The following is a 23,132-nucleotide window of genomic DNA, read 5'->3' as shown; positions in this document are numbered from 1 at the left end:
AACATATGTCCAAACTAGGGATGTTAGATGCAATCTTTTTTTTTTTTTTTTAAGATTGGCACCTGAGCTAACAAGTGTTGCCGATCTTTTTCTTTCTTTTCTTCTTTTTCTCCCTGAAGCCCCCCAGTACACAGTTGTGTATTCTAGTTGTGAGTGCCTTTGGTTGTGCTATGTGGGATGCCGCCTCAGCATGGCCTGATGAGCGGGGCCATGGTCTGCACCCAGGCTTGGAACCAGTGAAACCCAGGACCACCCACCAAGTGGAGCACGCAAACTTAACCTCTCAGTCATGGAGCAGGCCCCAGATGCAATCTTAAACATGAAAACTTCCTGTGACCATATCAACTGGGGCCCAGGAAAAGGAACACAGGAAGATCACTGGGCATTCTGAGAAAGGGCAGTCAGGTGTTGCTCTGGAACAGGGGGAGCTTAGTGCTGCAGCCCTGTCTAATCAGGCCGGAACTGCTCTGAACACCACACGATGCTGTCATTGTTCTGTTAGCGGGAGCTTAATGACAAGGCCCGTGATGCCAATTCTCTGTTCCTACCTTTCTTCTGCTGCTTCAGCTGCTTCTGTTTTTTCTTCTTCAAGTTTTTTCAGGAGGCCATCTTTCTCCAACCTGCCATATAAATCTAAGATCTCCAATTCAAACGCTTGGGTAATCCTTTTCTGAGCTTCATACCTGCTCTCTGCGGCCTGCAGCTGTCCTCTGAAAGATACAGACCACCCCAGAATATGGGACGTTCCACTTAACAAAGAATACATCAGTGCAAAAACTTTTGCCAATAAAATTACCTTGCCTGGAGTTTGACATCCTCTAAATATTTCTTCTGTTCCAAAAGAAGGTGGTCTTTCTTGGCCAAATGAGATTCCAGTTCCAAAATCCGTTTCTGGGAGGTATCGAGCCTCTGATTCTGCTGGAGAACGTGGCTTCTGTTTTTTTCTAGTTCTTTCCGATATGCAGCTTTCATCATTTCCACTTCCTAAAAAATGGATTGGAGTTAGTACTTTTAGAAAATGAACATGCCATATAGATTTTGAAAAGTCAAGGTAATAAGCAATGAGAAGGTACTTTAGTACACTGCTAGTGGAAATATAAACTAGTACAACTTTCTGGAAAGGAAGCTAGCAGTAAGTATTAACCTAGTAACCCTTCCCTGAAATCTATCCCTAAGGAAATCATCTGAAACAGAATACACATTTTGGCACAAAAATAATCATCACAGCATATTTAGAACAAAAAAACTGGAAACACTGTTAGGTCTGCTGTCAAGGAAATAGTTAAGTAAATGAAAGTACATCTTATAAGTTTTAAAAAATTATATGTATCAGTAAAAAGCAGACTATAAAATCATGTAAATAATATGATCAACTATGTAAACATATATATTCACAAAACAGCAAATGAAACTATGCCAAAATTCAGTTTTAATTTCAATGCAGTACTATTGTGGGTCATTTGTTTTCTTTCACATTCTTCTCTCTCTCCTAACACTGGCTAAGGCACAGCTAGAGAATGCAACACGAAGAGAGCAGGTTTGCTCAGGTAAAGCACTTGCAGATCAGGTACCCTGACAACAGCCTGCCTGCTGACAAATCAAAACAGCTCAAAACCCAGAGCAAGTATACACCAGTGCTCAGGAAAGAGGTGAAAGGGATACTGTTCTAACAAACACGTGTTACATGTGTGCTGTGTTTTTACTGTGGTAAAACACACATAAGTAAATATACATCACATAAAGTTTACCACACATTTGTTGTTTTAAAAAAGATAATAAACCATAAGGAGCAAGGAGATGGGCTTCCACGAAGGCACCCCTGCCTCGGAGATGAGTAGTGAACCCAACACTTCCTCAGCGTAGAATGCTGTAATTTAAGCTCAGAACTGGGCACCAGATAATGCAGTCATCACAGCTGTCCCTAATAGCTCCAAACTTTAACACAGGTTAGGTGAACAAATCAGACCTTTGTCATACGTGGCAGTAGTTATTTATGGAGAATCAAACAAAGCATTGAACTAGGAACGCCCATGCCACTTCACTAACCCTCACAACCATCGCATGAGGTGCTACACCCAACACCTACCAGCCATCCCCCACCTGAGTCTCAGATACCCAGCCCTCCTCCCTCCACTTGACTGAACAAGAGGACTGAACTAGCTCCAGGTTCAGGGGCAGATCCTGACAGGTTCAAGGCAATGACTGGGCTACGGATGGGCACACGACACAATCCTGGCCAATCACAAGGGCAGAAAGCCTGGCGGAGGGTTCCTGGGAAAGGTTTCCTTCCTCAGAGAGATTGGAAGGAAGCGGTGCTCTCCTCTTCCACAGGACATCATGGCATCTACCTGTGATAGCTGTAATTGTGGCACTCACCTTGCAACCATGAGCACAGCTAGCCCAAGGACAAGGTTGACACAATAGGTCAGGCAGCACAGAAGAGTGGAAAGAACCGGGCTCCTTGATGTTGTCTCTAAACTGCTGACTTGACCAACCTGGAACTCACCAGCCTCAGGACATCTTCTCAAGTGAAATAATGAAACTCTGTATTGTTAAGCCAGTCTAGTTTCTTTTTTTGTTGCTGCTTACAACTGAAGCTATCCTGTTACAAGTCAGTATCATCACACCCATTTTATGAACAGTGAAACAGGGCCCAAAGAGGTCAAGGGCTTGCTCGAGGCCCCAAGAGTACAAGTGTTCCAACCAAAAGACAGCACCACATAAGCCAATCTATCTATCCTTTGTAAGGAATGCATTTAAGTAAGCTTTTTCAGAGGTTCTCTTGTCCCTTAGGTCTGTTTTCCCCTCTTTCTTTTTCCAGAGCCACACTCCAAAATAAGTGGTAGCTGGTTTCTAGAGAAAGTTCCACATTTAACATCCTTCTACAGGGACTCTGAATCTGAGAGCTGAGAAGAGCTGAGAAATAAGGAGTAACTCTATTATGAAAATTTAAATCTCTCTGGTTCTAAGACTACTCTCTACATTTGGCCAAAAAAGATGCTTTACAAAGCATAAGCCCAAGAAATCCTAAAAAGAAAGCCCATATGTGATGGAGAAGTTAGTGACAGGAAGCATCTGAGCATTTACTATTAAAATTCCATTCCCAGCTCATTCACTAACATTACCTGAGGCTATTTATAAAGTGACATAAAACTTCTGCCTCAACACCATTAGTGAGGCACTAATTAACGTAAGATCATCCCAATGTTGGCCTTGTTGCAAGGACTAAACCATCATCTGCTGAAATTAGAGTCAACATTAAAAGGAAGGAAAAGTATGTATACCAGTATATTCCCACAGTCCTGAGAGTAAGTTAAACAGAATTGGCTCCCCATCCTTTTTCTGTCTGTCTGTCTCTCTTTAAAGGGGGAATGGATAAGAGAAGAGAAACACTTATAACACCTACTCTGCACCATTACCATTAGGTGTTTTCATTTATACCTGATTTAATTTCAAAGCAACCCAACTAGAGGAAACGCGCATGTGATGGCTGAAAAGGGCTTGTGGAAAGGGAGACCAGGGAGAGATGGAACGGACGCCAAGGCTGCTGCGCCAGTTCTCAGGGAACACTTCATAAAGCCACTGTGTGTGACATGCCACAGACACCCTGCCTGGGTCCTCAGGCTTCCCACCCAGGGCTGGCTCCCCAGGCCCCAGCATACCTTCGTGGTGTCTGAATGCTTGTTCTGCAGTTGTTCCAAATACAGCTCGTTGACCTCTCCAAGAACCAACAGCTGCCTGTTCAAGAACTCCATCTGCTGTTGGACTGACTCACTGTTTGAGAGCTAACCAAAATACATGCAAGCAAAGTGAAAGATCCAACAACACAAAACTAGCAAATGGACATTAAACAGGGAACCAGCCAGGAGCACGCCATTTCAGTGCTGGGGCAGAATAAATAACTCCCATGGTTTCAAATTCCCTAACACAATGGCTGGTGGAGATGAAGGCATCCAAGGACAAGGAAAATGGACAGAAGTGCACTTCAAAATTTCGCTAAGCAAAGGGGAAGAAGTACATATGCGCCACATCAAAAGTGGTCACCCACAGGGTGCCTAGAGAAGACGTATGTGCGTATATCCCTACAGCAGGGCCTCAGGTCCAGGAGGATAATGCCCCAGGGAAAACTCACCCATTCTTTTTATTTTTATTTTTTATTTTTTCCTTTTTCTCCCCAAAGCCCCCCGGTACACAGTTGTATGTTCTTAGTTGTGGGTCCTTCTAGTTGTGGCACGTGGGACGCTGCCTCAGCGTGGTCTGATGAGCAGTGCCATGTCCGCGCCCAGGATTCAAACCAACGAAACACTGGGCCGCCTGCAGTGGAGCATGCGAACCCAACCACTAGGCCACGGGGCCAGCCCCTCACCCATTCTTGAATAAGTGATTTATAGAGAGTGCAGTGACCCCAAAGAGGGAGGGATCATCACTCAAAAACCTGAACAAACTGTTCACATTTCCGTAAATAAGGTACTAAGAAAGAGTTCCTGGGATATACACAGACCAGGGCTCAGGCCGGATAGTTCTCTGTTGAGGAGACCGTCCTGTGTACTGCAGGATGCTTAGCGGCACCCCAGCCCCGCCCACTCAATGTCAGTGGCACCAAAAATGTCCCGGGGGGGGCAGCATCATTCTCTTTCGGGAACCCCTGACATAGATACTCAAGTAATACATTTGTCCTCTCTGAAGGAAGAAGGTCAGCAAGTGGTGTGAGCACAAGCCCAGCTCGCCCCATTTCTTACCTTCTGAGAAACCTGACTGAGCAGCAGCTCGGTGTGACACACCTTGCTGTTGGCCTTCTTCAATTCCAGGCGCAGCTCCGCAATCATGTTCCTGCAGTCCTCCAGCTTTGTCTACCCAAAGAGATGTGCCATGAAATTACAGAGCACTGCCAGGCCAGGGCACACACCACCTGGCTGTCGGCCCAGAGAATTGGGAAAGCCTAGTTCCTCAGTTGCTCTAATATTCTTGGGCCATCAGTATTTAACTTCTTAGTTTTAAAAAGTAAGTTACGGTTGATTTCTGAGATCCTGATTTGTTTAACAAAAGAAAAAAAGACCTTAGATCCACAGTTCCCAAACTGTGTGCCAAAGAGCCCTGGGGCTACACAGCAAATTCACAGCGGTGCCATGGGGATATTTGAAATTTTTGAGAGAAACAGTGACATCTGTAGGTCATCATGTGAACTACTAACTGGAGGTAGTTCAGTTTCAGTATTGGATGGGCTACATGCCTGTGGATGGTGTCATATCTTTGCAAAGCTGGGCTTTATGTGGTTACTGCGATAAACATCACCAAGCAAAAACCAATGTGAAACAGGAAATGAGGGTATCAGTGTCCGATCTGATTCCAAGGTCTGAGACTATGCAGTACCCAACAGGCGCACACAAAGCATTGGGAAGTAATTGTGGTCATTTAAAAATGAAATTTAAAACATTTATATGTACTATTTTCAAACAGCTACTAATTGTCACTAAGTTATTTAGATGTACTTAATAAGCAGAACTATTAGTTGTCTCTTCTGGCTGCAGAGTGCCAGGGAAAAAATGACTGACGTGCTAAGGGAGCCACAAATTAAGAGACCTCAGGCCTAAATAAAGTATACTGATGTGAAAGCTACCTGCCAGATCTCAGAGAAGCAGTTCATCCCAGCTAAGACGAATAAGGCGCATTCACGCCCTCTCTTGGCTGACCCTGCCAGGGGCTGCAGTTGGTACCTGTAATTCCTGGCTCTGGTTGTAGAATTCTTCTCGGTCATGCTGCAGCTGTCTGATCTGGCTGTGGAGCTGGGTCACCACTGTGTCTCGCTGCTCCTGAAGCTGACTGTATCTGGCTTGTTCTTTCTGCAGACTAACCTTCCATATCTGGATGTCTTTCTCTTGTAACTTCAACTGGTCTTTCTAGCAGAGACCAAAGATGCCATCATTTTAGCTGCCTTCCAACGTGTGCAGTGACGCTCAAGTTTAATCCATGCTGCAAATGTTTCCTCTAAACAGTAATATGCTGCCCTGAAACTGCAACCACAGGCCCAGAATCTGACGGCTCACTACTGTCTAATTCAGCTTTAAGTCAAGGGTTACCAAATTTCACACTGGCAAAGGATCCTAAGTTGCTTAAAGAACTTTTCTCAGGGATCACCTTGTTCCTAATACCTTCGCAAGTCCCAACCAGCAGCACTGGAATAAGACCTCTAAGACATGGAACCGACGAGGGGCGCAGGAGTGATGAAGGGCCACTGAACACTCACCCTGCGCCAGGCACCGGGCAAGTGCTCACGGACTTGACTTCTAACACCGCAGTGAAAAAGCAGGCGCCGCTATTATTGTTCCCCTTTTATACAACGGGAAACAGAGGCTTCGAGAGGCTGAATTACTTTCCTAAGGCAATAAGTGGTAGAGCCAAGGCTCAATCTCCAGGTCTGCCTGGCTTCACAACTCTGCCACAAGTTTTCTGCCATAAAAGAGTTTCAGCAGAGCTGGTTTCACAATTGGAGACACAAAATAATCTTCTGACTCTGTTATCATCACAGTCAACTACCAAGAAACAAGCACAAAGAATCACTCATCCCCACGGTTTCCAAGAGTTGCAAGGGAATTCAGAGATCTAGCTGCTCACGTCTTCACCTCAGAGACTAAAGACCTGCCTCAAGGCAGACCAGACAGCAGAACTAGACCGCAGCTCAACTGCTGCTCTTTACAAACCATCATGCGGACCCACAACAAAACACGCCATGAACTCCACCTCCCCCCAGTCCCCAGCACGCTCACCATAGCAGCATTGTGCTCCTCCAGAGCCGCTGCCTTGATCACCTTGCGGAGGAGCCGCCTGTTCCGGACAGCATGCTGCTGCCTCTTAAAACGTTCATAGAGTAACTGGTTGTGCAGTAAAAGCAACTGGTTACGGAGAGTGCGGATCTCATCTGAGGGAGGAGAGCCTGATTTTAAAGCAGAGGGAGGGTGGCAGAGATGCCTTTTACATATCGTTCAATGAAGCCCCTGCCCACGGTTCTGTTAGCTTAAGAAACACAATTCTTTAAGAAACAAACCACCACTCACTTTGCAAATGACCACTTGGTTCCCAACAGAGTCATTCCTTAGGAGAGGGAGGAAAAGTATTTACTACCTATCTCCCTTTTTAAGGACCACACAGGGGTATAATGTGGGAATATCTGCTTTTGCCCACACACCTAGAGCGAATGCATAGAGAGATGTTCATGTATCTAGATGTATATGCACACATTTATCCATTTACAGAAGACTCCTTTTCTTCCTCCCGGGCCGCTCTCCTCTAGGACCCCTCCAGCACCACCGCCTCCACTGGGGTCCGCTCTAGGGCAGCCTGGTGTGAGGTCTGCACCTCCTGCACTTCTACTCTCAAGCTCGTGATATTCGTCACTTTTCAAAGATAGGAAATGGTGACTTGCAACACTTGATATACGATTTAGCCAAGCAGATGACCTGGCTGGAGCAGCAGCAAAGGGGAGATGTCTCCTATGGGGCACACCTCCTTCAAGGACAGAAAAGGAAACAACCAAGCAGGATCCAAATGGGCCTGATGTGGAGCTAAAGTAACAACTTTACCTCCAAAGTGGGTCCAGTCGACAGACTTGCTGGGTAAAGACAACCTAGGAAGAAAGGTTTTGAGTAACAATGTTACCAATCTTACCTAGAAAACACTTATCTGGACTTTTAATTGGAGCAAGGTTAGGTCACTTCCTTGTGGTCAAAAGGGGCAATGGCATAGGACAGTTCCAAACTCAAAGTCCCCATGGAGTTAGAGGAGGAGCCATACAGCGACTGGAAGGGATATGCCCCCATTAAGCATGACCAAGCCTCCAGCAACAGGCCCTAACTGGGACCTCACACTGCGGCCTATGTTTCTCAGCCAGCTCGCCAAGGCCGCTGAGTGATCGAACACACCAAGAGTTGTTGTCCACCATCGCTGTTGAAATACACAGGGAGCAGCCAAGTTTAAGAAAAAAGTAGGTAATTTACCTGAGCCTATTATACCAAACCTCATTCAAAAAGAGGAATCTTCAATAGTACAATCTCTGTCAAATTCCACCTTAGGTTATTATATAGAAGAAAAATTAAAACTAACATTCCCAAGAACCTGTTTAGAAACGGCCGAGGATTCAAACTTTGGACTAGCGCTTCCCGAATCCCCTCCCGGGGTAACCTTTGAGAAAGGGAACCAAAGCAGTGCTGGAACAGCGTCTCACAGAGGTCCCTGTCTAAGAAAGCTCGTGTGCGGGGCCGGGGCTGGGGCAAGCCACCCTGAACTTGCATTGAAATGCTGATGATTTTATCTTCCATTTAATGAACTATGTTACCAAAATAGAAAAAGAAAAATCTGTAGCTAGAGAAGGAGACACTGTGACAAAAATTCCTATATTATTAGAATACCATAACCTAATCCTCAAATTTTCAGAGAGCAACTGCAAATGCATTTGAGTTGCCTCAAAGTACAAACGGGCCTATGTATAAAGGATTTTTTTTTTTTTTGAGGAAGATTAGCCCTGAGCTAACATCTGCTGCCAATCTTCCTCTTTTTGCTGAAGAAGACTGGCCCTGAGCTAACATCTGTGCCATCTTCCTCTACTTTATATGTGGGACGCCTGCCACAGCATGGCATGCCAAGCGGTACCATGGCCCCACCCGGGATCCGAACCAGCGAACCCCGGGCCGCCGAAGCGGAACGTGCGAACTTAATCGCTGTGCCACCGGGCCAGCCCCTAAAAGCTCATTTTTAAAGAAAATGTTATCTAAGAATTGTCCCAGTTTAACATGCACATATGGAGGATATATACATTCATGTATATGAAAAGGCAACAGCCTGGATGGACGTCTGGCCAAACAGAGGAGAACCAGCTGCCTCTGACGAGAGCACAAAGAATGACTCCTGTTTCCATCCTTCTGCTTTCTGTATTTTGTAACAACGTTGAATGTTTAGAGAAAAAGGAAACAGCGAAAGCGCCTTACTTGTTCAGCTCCTTGCTGTGAGCATCTGCTCCCTGCTGGATCAGCCTGTCCAGCACTTCCACTGGGGAGGTAGAGGGCCAAGAGTCTTCCTCGGCATTTCCTTTTGCTTTCTTTAATAGTTCCTCGGTTTTCTTGCTGACAAAATGATGGGCGGTCTTTGGCAATGCCACCTCAAAAAGATGATCGTATGGGGGAGGCTGCCCACTTCCAAAGCCTGCTCCCCTTGGAGGTGGAATTTTACAAGGGCTGGGAGTGAGGATACTGGTCTCCAGAGAAGCCTGGCGCCCCCTGTTCCCGACAGGGCCTTCCTCGGAGCCTCCACAGGGCAGGTCTATGGGAGTGAAGGCTTGCTTTGGTGTGTCAGGCCCGAGCTTGTCCAGGGAGGAGTTTAAAGGCTCAGGGTTCGCACTGGTGCCCTGAGGACCGGAGGCGGCTGAATGGGTCTTGCGCGGACAGCCCGGGAGACTGTCCCGGTAGAAGGGAGAGTCAAAACCTCCTCGAGGAACCAGGAGCTCAGCATCGGCCGTCGTGATCTCAGAGAGTTCTTTAGATATTGCCGCTGAGAGAAGGGAGGGAGACAAGAGACATCATGGTAAATAGGCCATTTGCGTAAGGCTGGGCAGTGTGGGGTTGCATGCTGCCATGTGCCACCCTGAGGGACAGATAAAAAGCAGTATCCCTTTGCCTGGCATACGACCCAGAATAAAACTCCCATCTTCCTTACTCAAGAGAAGAAAAACCAAACAAGCCTGTGAACATGGATACTAAATCCCGGTTTTAGGGCAGAATGAGGGTTTAATCAAATCATAGCAATTTCGTACAAGCCCAGAATCCCACACACGTTACCTTCTTCTTTATCTTTTTCAATACTATCTTCTTCAGAGGCCAGGTCACCTAAGAACCCTGGAAGATCACTTAGAGTGACAGAACCTTTGCTGCCAGGTAGCTCTTCTAAAGAGAAACAAAGACAAGTCAAGTCAAAGGAATATGCTGGTAATCCCCATAACTGTAAAACTGCTTACACTGTAATAGAACATGCCTATAATGATTCCTCCTGCTGAGGAGAGAAGGCTGGAAACGGCTGTCTCCTGGAGCTACTACAGAAAGCTAAGATATAAATAATCTAATTAAAGGCACCAAAAAACAACCCCAGAGAAAACAAAACTCTCCCCTCTTAATATCTCAGAGAACAGATAAAACCACAGTTTGACCAGCTTAAAATACAGGTACTTCACTGCAATAGCTTAAAAGCTTTTTTTGATGTTATTATGAGGTTAGCTTTCAGAATTAATTACATGTTTCACTATCTCCGGGCTTCAGTGTTTTGCAGTGTTTCAGAATTTCCTTGTTTCCACATAGAACCTATCAAGAAGAGAGAAGCAAGGTCTAGCGTTACCCAAAGATTTTACCTGGTCCTCTGTCATTCGGAAGGTGATGTTGCCTATGTAGCCAAGGTCTTGCAGAATCTGTTCTCTCTTCCTGAAAAGATAGGTACCATTTATATCACAAAGCAGAAAATTGTGTACATGTTCTCTAATGTAAGACAAATATCCTAAATGTCTAAAATTTTAGCACATTATAAAAAAGGTTAAAGTTTAGCCCAGTGGTTCTTAAATTGTTTGGTCTGAGGATGCATTTATATTCTAAAAAATTATTGAGAATCCCAAGAATTTTTGTTTATATGGTTATATCTATTGATAGTTACTTATTAAAAATTAAAACAGAAATGTTAAAAATATTTATTAATTCACTTAAAAATAACAAACTCATTACATGTAAACATAAATAGCATATACTTTTATGAAAAATAACTATATTTCCCAAAACAAAAATAAAATAACTGGTGAGAAGAGGGGAGCTGTTTTATATTTTTGCAATCTCCCTTAATATCTGGCTTAATGGAAGAAAGCCGGGTTCTCCAATCTGCCTCTGCATTCAATCTGTTGCAATTTGTTATTCTGGGCAAAGGATATGAAGAAAATTCTGGGCCCCACAGATAAGTGGTTGTAAAAAGTAAACATATGTTAACAGACTTTTCAGCTAACTGTGGATAACCATTTTTGATATTGCACCAAAACCTGACAAGGAGTAATTTCTTAAAGGTTACTTACAACGTGGCCCCTGAAACTATGGCAATTAACTTTTCACGCTGTGTTAAAATGCACTGGTCTACCTTGCACTCTGAATGTACCTTTTACCGACACATGATTCTGTAACATCAAACGCTGGACAGTTAGAAAATATTGGCTCACGAAGTTATGCAGATCTTCCAAATGTTGAAACATTTCATTGTACAATAGCAAAAACTCAAATTATAAACCAAGCTTCTCAAGACTTTTCAATCTTATCATAAAAGTCTCAGGGAAGCTAGCAAGCTCATGGTGGCAGATACCAGTTTTTAATACTCTAATTACACCTGAGAGTTAAATTTTATCACTGGCAAAAAATACTGTCAGTTGCTTATCTTGAAGTGACAGACTCAGTTCGTCATTTAAGAAACTAACTGCCTGCCAAATACTCAAGTGTGAATAACCATAGTTTGTCAGTTAGTTGTTCTTTCAAACAAAACTAATGCTCCATGGAAACAAGCAGCTGGTTCAGTTCTCAACTTAAATAACTGCACAAGCGCTTGAGGTGACCACTACGCTTGGGTGTGCAGTACAAGTGCTTTATGCATATTTCCTATTTTATCACAAAGAATATTAAATATATATCTTCTCAAAGGCCTAGATTTAATAAAATTAATAATTTTTACTGGGGCTGGCCCCGTGGCCGACTGGTTAAGTTCGTGCGCTCCGCTGCAGGAGGCCCAGTGTTTCGTTGGTTAGAATCCTGGGCGCGGACATGGCACTGCTCATCAAACCACGCTGAGGCAGCGTCCCACATGCCACAACTAGAAGGACCCACAACGAAGAACATACAGCTATATACTGGGGGGCTTTGGGGAGAAAAAGGAAAAAAATAAAAATTAAAAAAAATAATAATAATTTTTACTGCTTTCTATAGAACAGTCTTAAGTTGTGGTATTGTTTTTCTTTTCTTCTTTTAAACTGAAAGAACACATCAAAGAAGAACGTGATGCTACTAGGACAGCGTGCTGCCTGCCGTGATTTGTGCTGACGGGTCCGCCATTTCACCCACCACTGTTTCTGTACCATGCGTGCAAATGCCAACACAGTAAACAAGGCAAACAACAGCTTACTTAGATTACAATGAAAGCAGTTTTGACCCAGTGGGTCGCCTAAAAGGGTTTTGGGACCCGAGGGGTCAGCAGATCACACTTTGAGAGCAGCTGGTTAGTCTATTTTCAATTGTTCTGATTCAAACCCATCATATTTCAGGTCAAAAGTCTATCCAGCATAATAGGCTTCACAAAGTGAGGCTGCAAGGGGGCACTGTGCTTAGGGAGAGGGACAAGCCCGAGCATACCTTCTTGGCAGGTGTAGTGGTGGCCTGCGGGAGTGAAATGTGCACATACTCATCTGAATGGCAGAGCAGGGCTGGAGGAGGGGAGGTTGCTGGGGTTCCCAGAGGAGTTCCTTTTCCACCTGCACAGAGACAAAGACAGAATATACACAATCAGCCTAACCCTTAGAAAAACTGCTGAATTTTTTTCAGGCTAATTATTACTGGGAAGAAAGCTGCTAGAGTTAGCTTTCTGGGGAAGAAGATCAGGTTTTTTTTTTTTTAGGTTCATGTACGTGTTCCGAAAGCCCCAGAGGTTTGCATTAAGTGTCAAAAACAGGCTTACTGCTGCAAGAGGCCCCCAAACTCACTGTTAGATCTAAGAGACAGTCCCTTGTCATAAAAGGCAGGCCCAGACCAACCAACCAAATCCAACCTAAGACACACATACCAGTTGTACCAAAGACTTTACTGTAAGGGTGTGACAGATCAGGTGGGACATTTCCAGGAGAAGTTGGAGGAGTGGTCATACCACAAACCATAGATGGGCTCCAAAGAGTAGCCTGGGAAGTTAAGAAGGCATGTCAGCGACGAGGAATGAATACCAAATCATCCCCAAGGTTTATGTCTGTGACCCACGGTCACTTTAAATTTAGCCTTTTCAACTGGAAAAAGCCATCTTATTAAAGCTTTATCAAGAGACAAGTTGCATTTTGATGATTTCCCTCATCTGTGGAATCTAAAAAAACAAGACAAACGAACAAACAAAATGAAGACAAATTCACAGGTACAGAGAACAGACTGGTGGTTACTAGAGGGGAAGGAGGCTGGGGGGTGGGCAAAATGGGTGAAGGGGGTCAATTTTACGGTGATGGATGGAAATTAGACTTTTGGTGGTAATCACTGTGTAGTATATACAGATGTCAAATTATAATGCGGTATGCCTGAAACTTACATAATGTTATATACCAATTTTACCTCAATTAAAAAAAAGACCAGTCGCATTTTGTAAGTCTAGACTCCAAGAGAAACTCGAGCGGCAACAGTAACTTTCTTTGCTAATATCACATATTCTTAAAAATAACTCCTGAAATGAGCAGTGTGAGATTTTCCCAACCAAATGCTAAATCCTGACCCAAATGGTCAGCATCACCAGCAAGCAGAGAAGAAAGCAGGCACACTATTTGACACCATACTTGTGGCGGCTCAGTTAACAGCCGTGTCGGTGGGGAACTCAGAGTCTGAGGTAGCTGCCCTGGCGTATTTGACAATGTCAGCCGAGAAATGGAGTGAGGGGTAGAAGTTGCACTCCCTAAAATGAAAGGGAAAGAACACATGGGGTTAGTGTGTGGTTTTAGAATATCCTGATAAAAAAAAAAGTATGGTCCCCTGGCCCACTTGATACTATTCAATTCTCTATATTTAAAAAATGTGAGGGGACTCCTGACATCCTTGAAGACACAGTAACATTTAAAAGGTTCTTAAACACTCTGGAAATAAAGTTCAGTAAGGTTTGATGTCTAGTTAAGCTTCAGGATAACCTGAAAAAGCTCAACGTGGATGGCAACTCCAGTGGCTGCTATCTACAGATAAGCCCAACTTTTATATGAAACCAATTCTAAATTGCCCAGACTCCTTCAAACTGTGTCAACACTACAGCCCAGAGGGCCTCACTGGAAGTATCTGCAAAGTAGAAAGATTCTCTTATGAGGAGGGGCCCAGAAGTCAAATCTTCAAACCATTTTCCCTTTACGTGTTGAAGACACATCCCCAAGTCTGCTGGCATACTATCAGGTAGGAGATCAATGACACAGTGCTCTCAATTAAACTTGAAGGAGGGCTTAATCAGGAGAAAATGGAGGCAAATTCAAATTTTAAATATTTGGGAAACAGTTCCTAGGAGCTGAACTAAGTCTTATTCTAGGAAAAGAAAACAAAGTCAATGAAAATAAACAGTGCTTTCCAGAGACAAAGTTGTAAAGCAGATAAGTACCAAAGTCACTTTTTACCATAGCTATTCTGCGTGTCAACATGAGGGCTGGCGGTGACGTCAGCTGGCCGATGAGGAAAGCGGGATGAGATTTGGTGAGACACAGAATAGCCATCTTCATATGAGGCTTCTGTAGGGTCCAGAGAGATTTTGGCACACTCTATTACAACATCATGTGTTTCTAATCTCCTCCACCTGTAAAAGGCAATGAAAGGCAAGAAATGCAAGCTGTGATCCATTCAATCAAACAATCAAATACTTAAGAGTGCTAACTCCAGGCCAGCCCCTGAACTATGATTAGCGAAGACCAAGGCAGAACCACATAAGCTCAAGTAGTAAACAGTGCTAGCACATAAAGAATCAGCCATTCATTTTACAAACCTATACCTTCCCTATTAAAATGGTTATATCAAGTTATCAGAAACTAATCTGAAACAAAAATTTCATCCACAAAAGACTAGTCATAGCCTCAAAGTAGAACACAAACTACGCAGACCAGTCACCAGGGGAACAATCCCCTTTGGAACAAAGGCAATCAAAGAACAGGGAGACCTGGACACTGCCAGGTGACTGAGGCTTATTTAAGGTCACCTGTCGAAGCCTCAGGATTCTGATCCATCCCCAGACCAGAATATAGCACAGACAGACTCAAACCTAGAGAAAGCCTACAAGGATACTTAAAAAATTGCCTAAAGATTCCCGTTATATGATCCACAGTTCCACTTGTAAGAATTTATGGAAATGTATGGAAATAGACATACCTCAAGATGTACAGCAACAACGAGCACAGCACCGCTCGTGGTAGACAGAGGAGAGGGAAGAACCCAAAGGGAGGCCCTCTAGAGAGGAAACTTACTACACTACCATGAAGCAGCATGCTTGCAGGTCGATGGCCACCAGGAGTGAGGAAGGGACTGACCACAAAGGGCATGATGGAACTTTCTGGGCAATGAAACGCTCTTTATCCTGACTGTGACTTTCATCAAAACTTAACAAAATTGATGAATTTATTGTATGTAAATTAGACCTTACTAGAGTTGATTTTAAAAATCATGCTTTCAAAAATTAGTAAGTGACCTAAAATGTTCAGGATATAATCTTAAATGAATAAAGGATATAAAATTACTCAGAGATACACCCACAGATAGATAGATACGACCACACTAAGTATTCAAATTAAAAGAACTGCAGGTATGGATAAAATTTCTTTTCTTCTTTCACCTGTTCAGTATTTGCCAAATGTTCTACAAAGCCCTAATAATTCGTACAAGATTTACCTGCTCGAGGATAAACTATCTCTCAGACAACACAATTTCACCATATATATTTCTATGTAATTAGCAATCCAACAGAGATTCTTATCATCACATTCCAAAGTTGACAGAAAAACAGCCCAGCAGCAGTAAGGGCACTCCATGGGTTTGCCCTCATAAAACATCCGATCCTACACAACTGTTTTAGAATGCTCATCATTAAATCTTAGATGCTGAAAATGTGGGATTAAATACAGAACAAAAGACCCCAGGGCCTGGAGAGAAAATAAGGCAGCAGCCCTACAGGAAGCCTTCAATCTTAGAGTTGCATCTTTGGTCACTATGCAGGTTCTCGCTGGCTGAGATACCTGTGTTATGGGTGGCAGTCTCCTCTTTACGTATTCTCAGCATGACTGGAAAGTGATTAAGTGAGAGCAAGAGTCAGGATGCGTATGTACACATAGGAAGATTGATTTTAGAGAAGAAAATGAGAATCATAATAAAGTAGGAATACATCTAAATGTTTTATTTTAATCAAAGTAAGATATCCACTTACAATATTTTCTTGATTCTTAAAGGGACTTTTCATATTTTAACATCTCTGAAACTGGGAAGTATAGTCTAATCAGTTGTGTGTTAGTTTATTTGGCATTTTTTAATTTCTCAGATATACATAAAATCTAAGTACATCCTATATGCAATGGCATCTTAGATTCAATGAAATACAGTAGTTTAAGAAGTCAATATAGTATTAAAAGGTACCTCCCATGCCTCTCCCCTCAACCACTCTGGCAGCTGCTTCCAGTTGCATTAGCCGAACTGTTACACTACCTACATATTTCTAAAGAATATGCCATAACTTTAAATTTCTTGATGTATGAATTTTAAACATCATCTCTTAACTTCCTATTATGGTACATGAGGATTTAGGTCACTTCCCCATATCCTTTTCCCTTCTCCCCACTGCTCTCAAAATAAGTATATCGCTGATGGTTTCAAAATCGGTTTTCAACAATTATTCTGACTATGTAAGTACTACTAGTCATGGCTGAGCTGAAGAGTATACTATGATAATATTTTTTTTGTTCAATTTAGTTTGTCCTGGAGTTTGAATTTTTCTGTTTCTTTTCCTCAGTCTTCCTCTGTGTATCTATTACTAATTCTTCCTAAACTTACTCTACCAGCTCTGAAACAATGCCTAATATAATTTTTACATAATGATATGCAAACAGTCTACTAGAATTATTCTCCCTCTGCTTAAAGAGCTCCGTTCTGGAGCCCCCTCTCTCCCACGTCAGGCTGGACCGGTTGTTCTTAGCACCGCTGCACAGTGTTATCCTGAGACTTCCCTTGACCGTGGTCCTAAGTCAGGTCCCCGTTTCCTGGACTCTATGGCTTCCTTCATTTTACTCTAGTTGTGGTGGAACACATGCTCCAGTAGTTAGCTAAGGAAGGGTATACAGCAGGTAAATTTGAGTCCTTGCTTATCTAACAATGTCTCATACTTGATAGGCAATTGAGCTAGGGAGAGAATTCTAAGTTGGAAACCTTTTTCTCTCAATTTTGAAGGTGTTTCACAAGCTAAAACCATTCTGATTTCTGATCTTTCTCTCTGAAAGGTTTATCCTGGTGTTTTGAAATTTCACGCTGAGACTCGGTAGCATTCTTTTTCATTGACTGAGCTGGGCTCTAGGTAAGCCCCTTCATCTGGAAACTCATGTCCCTCAATTCTTAGATTATTCTATTTGCTTGCATTATTTGTGCTCGTATGGGAAGTTTTCTTGTATTCTTTCTCTCACCATTTCTTCCCTCACCAAAGTCTTCTCCTCTCTTTTTAACTTTTTTATTGGATGTTGGACTTTCTCAACTAATTTAAATTTCTTATCTTTCATCTCATGTTATTCATCTCTATCCTTTGATTCTGTTTTCTAAGATAGTCCTAATTTTATCTTCCAATTCTTTTACTGAAATGTTTAATTTGGCTATCATTTTTAATTTTCAAGAGTTCCTTCTTTAGTCTCTCAATGTTCCCTTCTGTGGCATTCTGACCTTACATGCACAAATAAATGCCTCATCTCTGTAGCTATTCTAGACACTTTCTTCTGCTCTCTGTATTGTCATTTTTCCTTTCTAGCTCTTTCTCCTCTCTACGTTGGTTTCTTGTCTTTTGTGTTACAGCTTTCTTCAAAATCCAGATACTCCCTGCATATCCAAGGTGAGTGAGGCTCAGGAAGTTGACCTAGGAGGCTTCCAAGCTAATACAGTGGATTGAACATACACAGCCAAGTGTACAGCCTCCCAAAACCCCACTGAGTCCATAGTTAAGAATTTATTTGTTTGCTTTTAAATATAAACTTACACGAAGAATGGGAGAAGAGAGAATAGCACCACAAGTTTTTGAAACGGGAAAGCAGACAGGCAAACGCTAACTGACTTAGTAAATCAAAGAAAGCAAAATCTTAAGCTGCTGATGTTTCAAAGCTAAAAGTCAATCTGATTTACACTGCAGAGTCCTTAAAAAGCTAAAGAATTGATAGCATCAAGTACTTCTGGCACTGGAGATGACTGACAGGTAGGTGAGGGCAGCTGAAAACAGGAAGATGGAGTAACAGCTATTTGAGGAGCACTTGAATTCCCAAGATATCCCCTCAACTCTGTGCTCCCAGCAGCAGCCCTTTCCTCATCAGAAATCTGGACTATTCTCTGCAGACAGACAAACAGAGAGTTTTCAGACAGAGCTACTCCAGAAATAGTTGAGGCTTGAGTATCATTCAAACAAAGGGATTAAGTGAGACTGTACATCCTGAATGCCAAGACCACTGACCCCTCCCCACCACCAGCCTTTTCTCCCAGCAGCAGCCAGACTCTCCCCAGGCTAGAGAGCAGAAGACTCTTCTCAAAAAAAACGTGACCAGTTAAAGAGGAAAACAATACTGACATCAGTATCCCCAATAGATGCTCAGATCAACATACAAGCAAGCTCAAAGTCAGCAAGACCCACACCACGACCAGAGCTTTTTAGTCTCCTCACCCAAACAGAAGCAGATTACCATATTTTTGCCTCACCAATTTAAAAAGAACAACAAAAAAGCACCTTAGAAGAAACAGATTATGTAGGGAAAAGAAAACCTAAAAAAAAAACCCCAAAACCAAACAACTATCAAGATTCTCAAAGACATGAGATTGCATCCATGAAACAAAAACAGGCTACTATAAAGAAGCAGCATTCAAAGACCAAAAAAGAGCTCTTAGATATTAAAAACATGGGGATAGAAATGAAACTATGATAGAAGGATTAAAAGCTGAACATAAGTAAATCTTCAGGAAGTATAATAAAAGAGCAGAAAGGAAAAACAGGAGAGCAAAGAAAAGCAGAGAACACTCCAGTAGGTCCCAATCTGAACACTAGGAGTTCCAGACAGACAACGGAGGAAAGGAAATCAAGCACAAAATAATTAAAGAAAATTTTCTAGAACTTAAAGATAAGAGTTTCCAGACAGAACAATGAGAACAGATTCATACTAAGGGACATCACCAGGAAATTTCGGAATATTATGAGAATAAAGAGAAGACTCTACAGGCTCCCACAGAGAAAAATACAGCAAATACAGATGATCAGAAATCAGAATGTCTTTGGATTTCAAGAGCAACAATGGAAGCAAGCTGGCAACGGAATAATGCCTTCAAACTGCTGAATGAAAATAACTCCCTACCTAGAAGTCTATGCCCAGCCAAATAACTGCTTCCTTTCTCTAAAAGCTACTCCAGGATGTATTCCATGAAAACTAGAGCAAATCAAGAAAGAAGATGTAAGACACAGGAAATGGGAGATCCTGCACAGAAGAGAGGCAAAGGGAAGTCCCAGAGAATAAGATGACAGACAGCTGTGCCCTAAGGCACAAAAGACACCTGTCCAGGTCAGAATAGACATGCCAAGAGACAGGCGTGTTGCGGGCCATCACTAAGGTTCCCACTGCCACTATCCTATCTTTTTACCTGAGGGACAGAGCGTCTAAGTGACCCTGGCCTAGACGACTTTGTACTTTGTCTTGATTATGCACTGATTAAGCTCCTCTTCTCCCTCTCCGCCTGGATCAGCGGAGGACATTCATCTCATCCCACAGAAGGCTTCCGCTCTGACCTACTCCTGGAAGCAGGAAACAGAGCAGTCTGCTCTCTCTGCACATCCAGGACCTGGCTCTGGTGATAGGCCTTGGCAGCTGCTCTGACTGGGGTTAAGTCTTATGTTTCTCAGGACTCATGCATGTCCTTGCCCACTGAACTTCCCCAGAAGGGGCTCCTGAAAACTCTCAAGGAAGGAGAAGTGGACCAAAACTCAGACACTCAGACATGAGAGGTTCTTCCTCTCGTCTCCTGGGAACCTTCATCTAATGGTGACAAGACTGCCCTTTCCTTACCCAGGCTTTGCTTCCTAATTAGCTTTTCACAACCAAACAATACATGTGGTAAAATTATTTTAAAAAGCAAGAGAATGATCAACATAAAAGCAAGAAAAGTCGTTGTCTCTGAGGTGGGACAGGGAACGGGGAGAAGAGATGGTGGCAACTGGGGAGGGTAAGGTTCCATTTTGTAAGCTGGGTGGGGGCTACGAACACAGGTATTCAAGTTTTGTTACTACACTTTACATACACATTTTCTAGACTTCACTACACGTATCTCACAGGAAGTTCTTTAAGCTGACTGAGCCTCTGCATGGCAGAGGGTAGGTTTGCGGAGAGATGAGATTCACTGCAAGGAGATCAGGCAGTGAGCCAGCCAGTGCGAGATCCCCAAATGTCAATATCTGTGGATTGGTTTCCCCAGAAAGGCTCCAGTCCCCGCCTGGAAAGCATAAGCCTGGCTGCCAGGCAGAGAAAAGTAGTGCGTAAAATTTCATTTCATGCCCTGCTTTTCAGTCTTGACTCAGCTCCACCCTCTGTCCTGCCTGGCATCCTCTATCAGGGGCTCGCAGGCTCAGTTTCTCCAGAGAATAAACCTGGGAACTTCTGTAGGGCCCATGGATCACGGTAGTTGCCTGGCTATACAGGATGGACAAAGGGACCCAGGGAGTCCAACCACTGGATATCCAGACTTTCCACAGCCCACTTGTTTTCAACCACACACCTCACCTCCTGCCTCACATAATCACTGGTGCCACTTAGCTGCAAGCCCTCCCAGGGCTCTGCAAGGCAGGTTTATCTGCACTGCAGCCTCCTCTACTTGGCTAACTGAGTTCTTAATTCTCCAGGAGGAACATGTTCTAGACTCATATAAAGTTTCTGCTGTACAAGTTCTTCAAAAAGGAACAATTCTATGAGTAGAAGAACCTATATTCCCAAATAAGACCTCAGTAGAGACATCTCCTAGACCACATTTTCAATCTCAAGAAATTCTGTAAAATTCTGTGCTAGTTTAGTTTCTATACCTTCGAGGGTCCAGTTCATGGTCCTTGGATCCAGTCACTAATTCCGGATGAATTCGCACATGCTCCATCATTGGCTAGAAGAGTTTGGGTTGACAAATTATAAAAGGCTTAATTTCTATGGTATCCCCACACAACAGAATATTTATTTGACAATAAAAAGGAATTAAGTACTGATACGTGCTACAACATGGATGAACTTGGAAACACTGTGTTAAGTGAAAGAAGCCAGTCACAAAAGACCACATATTATATGACTCCATTTAAATGGAATGTCCAGGAAAGGCAAGCCTATAAAGGCAGAAAGTAGATCAGTGATTGCCTAGGGCTGCAGGGAAGCGGGGTGGAGCAGACTGAGGGAAAGACTGAATTTCTTTTCAAAATTTCCCTGTCTAGCACTTCATACAAAAGATATATATGCAGCCTATCTACAGAGTATGCTAAGTATCAAATAAATGAGCAGTTTTCATTTACCTTGACCACTTCTTCAAAAGTCTCCAAGTTTTCCTTCATACTGTAGTGAGAACGTAGAAAGGAGACAAAGTTGCAAGGGTACATTCCATAAAGGCGATGAAAGAGAGCATAAACACTGGCATGGAGATGGACAAGATAGACTTCTGTCACATGGCCTAAAAAAGGAAACCGTTGAGAGGAGACTCTTAGCTGGACACAAGACGATGCGCATAAAACAGACATGAATGCGGGGCTGCCAACACAACTTTTCACTTACGCATACTCCCACCTCGCTCCAAAGAGAACAAGAGAGTGTGGTTTTCTAAAACGCAAGTACGAACACACCAGACACTCCCATTTAAAATCCTTCAATGGCTTCCTATGGCCTTTGGATAAACTCCAGTCTACTTAGAGTGACCCATAAACACACTTACTCATCCGATCTCAGCCCTCCTCTCCAGTCATCCCTTAAAATGGACCCCAGACGTTCTCACAATACAGAAGTACCTTTTTTTTTTTGGAAGATTAGGCCTGAGCTAACATCTCCTGCCAATCTTCCTCTGTTTGCTGAGGAAGACTGGCTCTGAGCTAACATCCGCGCCATCTTCCTCCACGTTATATGTGGGACATCTGCCACAGCATGGCTTGTCGAGCAGTGCCATATCCACACCCAGGATCCGAACTGGCAAACCCCAGGCCACTGAAGTGGAACGTGGGCACTTAACCGCTGTGCCACCGGGCCAGCCCCCAGAACTACGTTTATAATGATAGTTGCTCTCCGTGAAATTTGTAATTCTGCTTCTCCATTGCCCTAGTCAGCGTGCATTTCTTGAGAACAGCACTGTCTCACTCACCTCTGTACCCTTAGTACTTCACACTGTGCTCAGGACATGACAGGCATTCAAATATGTGTGGAACAAACATGTGAGACTGTTTCAAAATCCATATGTAGTCTGAGCTATGCAGATTTGTAACTATAGAATGATAAAACTATCATCCTGAAATTAGCTTAAGGAGCTAAATAAAAGAGCAGGAAAAATTTAAAACTTAATCTAGCCTTATCTAGACCCTATGGAAACCCCCAAGTCCACAGTATACATAAAGCTCCTCCATAATAATGGACAGACCCTTCCCCTCCCCCAAACAGGAGCATACTAAATAAGCTGGCATCATATGGGCCTTACACTTCTTAACTTAAACCTGTACAGGAAGCCACAGTATTCAGTTGCACAGGGCTTACACATTCCACCCTTTCCACAGGAATATCTCATGTTGGGATTTCCAAAAGATTCTAAATTTCACATGCTTATAGCCTCTGAATCCTTTTGATAGAGCTGTGCTACCTGCCGATGTGGAAAAAAAATCCCACTGTGTTCAAAACGAGAATACTAAGTAGGAAATGCTGCATTTCCCGCTTCCTTCTACATATACAATGAACAGGTTCTCAGAACCAAAGCTGGTGTTCTGCCACAACAGAACAGCAGAGTAAGACACAAATGTTCCACAAGCTTAGTCTTATACTACTATGACATAGATTGAATTTTTCAGTTTACTGAAAATCAGGAAGTTTTACACCCTACCACTCAGTTTCTCTGACAACTAATCCTTTTAAGTCACTAGAATAAGGAAGG

General features: G+C 43.1%; 1 protein-coding gene across 5 annotated transcripts in view; it reads right to left on the bottom strand.

Annotated features, from left to right (window-relative positions):
* TSC1 (TSC complex subunit 1) overlaps nt 1–23,132 on the bottom strand; it is a 50,989-nt gene that overhangs the window by 5,726 nt on the left and 22,131 nt on the right. For 3 of the 5 annotated variants that reach the window (XM_014863380.3, XM_014863381.3, XM_014863379.3), the window contains exons 7-22: nt 21,523–21,677; nt 21,052–21,125; nt 14,393–14,568; nt 13,580–13,695; nt 12,835–12,946; nt 12,408–12,526; nt 10,388–10,457; nt 9,825–9,929; nt 8,979–9,537; nt 7,578–7,621; nt 6,765–6,931; nt 5,715–5,897; nt 4,740–4,850; nt 3,663–3,785; nt 797–984; nt 549–710 (exon numbers count right to left, since the gene is read on the bottom strand). In XM_014863380.3, coding sequence (XP_014718866.2) covers nt 549–710; nt 797–984; nt 3,663–3,785; nt 4,740–4,850; nt 5,715–5,897; nt 6,765–6,931; nt 7,578–7,621; nt 8,979–9,537; nt 9,825–9,929; nt 10,388–10,457; nt 12,408–12,526; nt 12,835–12,946; nt 13,580–13,695; nt 14,393–14,568; nt 21,052–21,125; nt 21,523–21,677 — 2,464 coding nt within the window. The remainder of the gene's footprint in view (nt 1–548; nt 711–796; nt 985–3,662; nt 3,786–4,739; nt 4,851–5,714; nt 5,898–6,764; nt 6,932–7,577; nt 7,622–8,978; nt 9,538–9,824; nt 9,930–10,387; nt 10,458–12,407; nt 12,527–12,834; nt 12,947–13,579; nt 13,696–14,392; nt 14,569–21,051; nt 21,126–21,522; nt 21,678–23,132) is intronic. The other 2 variants (XM_070518454.1, XM_044778479.2) reach the window with 1 other exon arrangement.

The sequence above is a fragment of the Equus asinus genome, chromosome 10 (genome assembly GCF_041296235.1).
Source record: "Equus asinus isolate D_3611 breed Donkey chromosome 10, EquAss-T2T_v2, whole genome shotgun sequence".
In the NCBI taxonomy this organism is placed as follows: domain Eukaryota; kingdom Metazoa; phylum Chordata; class Mammalia; order Perissodactyla; family Equidae; genus Equus; species Equus asinus.
Note: the sequence above shows the minus strand (reverse complement) of the source record. Positions and strands in the feature narration are given on the sequence as shown.